Source organism: Triticum urartu, chromosome 7A (genome assembly GCF_056163025.1).
Source record: "Triticum urartu cultivar PI428250 chromosome 7A, HENAU_Tu73, whole genome shotgun sequence".
NCBI classification, from domain to species: domain Eukaryota; kingdom Viridiplantae; phylum Streptophyta; class Magnoliopsida; order Poales; family Poaceae; genus Triticum; species Triticum urartu.
The window spans coordinates 568720830-568723681 of record NC_141879.1 but is presented as its reverse complement, the minus strand read 5'-3'; the positions used below and the strand labels follow the sequence as shown (position 1 = coordinate 568723681).

At 45.6% G+C, this 2852-nt stretch overlaps 1 protein-coding gene across 1 annotated transcript; it reads right to left on the bottom strand.

Annotated features, from left to right (window-relative positions):
* Positions 1-1855: 1855 nt before the first annotated feature.
* LOC147960476 (uncharacterized) lies at positions 1856-2389 on the bottom strand. Its single transcript, XM_087533370.1, has one exon. It carries the CDS (start codon positions 2387-2389, stop codon positions 1856-1858), a length of 534 nt encoding a protein of 177 aa, XP_087389496.1.
* Positions 2390-2852: the final 463 nt, after the last annotated feature.

Genomic DNA, 2852 nt, shown 5'->3' with positions numbered 1-2852 from the left:
AGGAGATATCAGGGATGTTTTCTTTATGCCAGATGATGTCACCTCGGCTTACAGCAACTGGAGAGGATGACATCATGGCGGTTCAGCAACTACGAGAAGATGTTGAAGATGAAGATTTTGCTAAGGATTGACATGAACCCATTCAAATCAATCTGGGGCCTAATGTTGGGGATATTACTACTGGGCGTAAACCGGCCTATGTGGGCCGGGTTAACTTCATCAGTAACTCAAGAGTGTTAAAGCCCAAGAAGGTAGATGAGGGCCTGAGGCCCGTACTCGGTTTAAGACTTGTAGCCGTAAACCGACATCTGTATGTAAACTTGTATTGTAAGATAGGAATAAGGAGAGACCAACTCGGATACGAATATGAACCGGTGTTAGGACTCTGTGAACCGACGGGCGTCACTCGTGTATATAAGGGGACGACCCGGTGGCAGTTTAGGGGAACAGACAACAACTCGAGACTTAGGCGAAGCTTGTTTTGCTCCCTAGTCATCGAAACCCCATCAATTCCATCACAACTAGACGTAGGCTTTTACCTTCATCGAAGGGGCCGAACTAGTATAAAACCTCTTGCGTCCCTGTGTCCGCTTTAACCCCTTCGAGCTAACCCGTTGTGATGGCCTCACGACTAAGTCCTTTCTCTAGGACATCTGCCGTGACAAAACCACGACAACAGTGGCATTGGTGAGACCAAAGGACATCACAGTATATTCGTAAAGACCGTATCGTGTAGTGAATGCGGTCTTAGGAATATCTTCCTTTTTAATCTTGAGCTGATGATATCCGGTCCGTAAATCGATTTTTGAGAATACTTCAGCCCCACTGAGTTGATCAAACAGATCATCAATCCTTGGCAGTGGGTATTTATTTTTGATGGTGACCTCATTCAGCTGACGGTAATCTATGCACATACGGAGACTGCCATCCTTTTTGCCCACGAAAATTGCAGGTGACCCCCACAATGAAGAGCTGGGACGAATATAACCCTTCTGGAGTAATTCGTCAAGCTATTTCTTTAGTTCCACTAATTCTGATGAGGGCATCCGGTAATACTTCTTGTATATTGGTGCGGTTCCGGGCACAAGATCTATGGCAAACTCCAGTTCCCGATCTGGTGGCATGCCAGGCAGTTTTTCTGGAAACACATCAGGGTACTCACTGACCACAGGAATAAATTCCAACTCAACCACAGCGGTGCAAACTAGTTCTGGCTTGGGCACATGCTTGCGAGCATAGAATTTGATGAGCTGCCCATTCAGACTGGTCAAACTGACTTCTCGGGTTGCGCAGTTTATACAAACTTGGTATTTGGTCAGCCTATTCATCCCCAATATAATATCCAACTGTTCAGACTCAATGATTATCAGAGATGTTGGAAAGTGGGCCCCATTGATATTGATCTCCAGATAACGGCAGACTAGATTGCTCTTGATTATAGATCCCGGGGTTTGTACCAGCATATTTTTGCCCAAAATGGTGCAAGGAAAATTGTTTTGGGCGGCAAAACTCTGAGAAATAAAAGAATGGGAAGCCTAGAGTCAAATAAAATTACTGCATGTATGTCATTAACAGAAAACATACCAATGGCGACTTCTGGCTTCTCTTGGGCTTCATCGGCGGAGATATGATTCACGTGCCCAGTTGGCCCTGACTCCATAAAGTTGACTTGTGGCCTGCTCAAGGCTTTCACCTTGTTGTTCTTGGGGCACTGTTTGGCATAATGTCCGGCCTGCCCGCAAATGAAACAAGTATTATTGCGCTAGCGCTCCTCATGTGTTGGACTGGTTACAATATTCTTGACTTGAGTGGTGGTCCTATTAACATTCTGCTGCCAATTTGGCCTGTATTCCACCTAAGTCGGCTGCCAGGTACGAGCTTTTTGCACACGTTGTCCATCCTTCTTTGGCTCAAACTTGCGCTTGTTGTCGTTGTTAGCAGACCTATTATCCGATATAAGCTTGTGCTCCCGTTCAACAATGAATGCTTTGTCCACCAGAGTTTGGAAATCGGTGAAATCAAACATACCGAGAGCACACCGAAGTTGTGGATTTAAACCTCCAAGAAATCTGTCAATCTTCCTTTCTTCAGTGGCCACATCATACAGAGAGTAACGGGACAAATGATTGAATTTTTGTGGATACTCAGCCACATACTGATTTCCTTGGACGAGCGCGAGAAATTCACGCTGTTTGGCCTTCATAACTCCAGTAGGGTTGTGATACTTGCGGAACTTATCCTTGAATTTTTCCCAGGTGACTTCCTCATCAATCGGCCACATGGCTTTTGTATTTTCCCACCATATGGCAGCTGCGCCCTCAAGGTAATGGGTTGCAAATGGGACTTTATCATTTCCTTCAGTACGGGCGATCTCAAGCTTTTTCTCCATGGTCCGCAACCAATCGTATGCATCCAATGGGTCAACAACCTGACTGAAACTGGGTGGATTGGTCCTCTAAAAGTCTGACAGCTTTGAGTGGTGACCATTCTGATTTCCATTCTGTCCAACCATAGCTTGCACACTTCTCAATATTTCAATCAGATCATTGTTCCTTTTCTCTTCAAACATACGCAGAACTTGCTTGGTGGATGGAGGATCAGGCGGTGGAGGTGGTGGCTGAACGTTCGGCTCGGGAGAATATCCTGCCTGTCGTGCGGAACGACGAACAGGAGTTCTCGCGCGAACGTTGCTACTGCTGCCTCCCCGCGTCATCCTATTGAGTATTTTCCCAAGGCAACACAATCGAGATGAGAGACATCCAAGAATAAAATTGGGGGAAAAGCCAACAATAACTCTCGAAAAATACCAAAAAGAGCGAAGAAAATATGGCGATTAAAGTCCCAACATAATT

Excerpts from the sequence above, each read along its gene's own strand:
- LOC147960476 (XM_087533370.1), bottom strand. The coding sequence starts at position 2,389 with ATGGAGAAAAAGCTTGAGATCGCCCGTACTGAAGGAAATGATAAAGTC.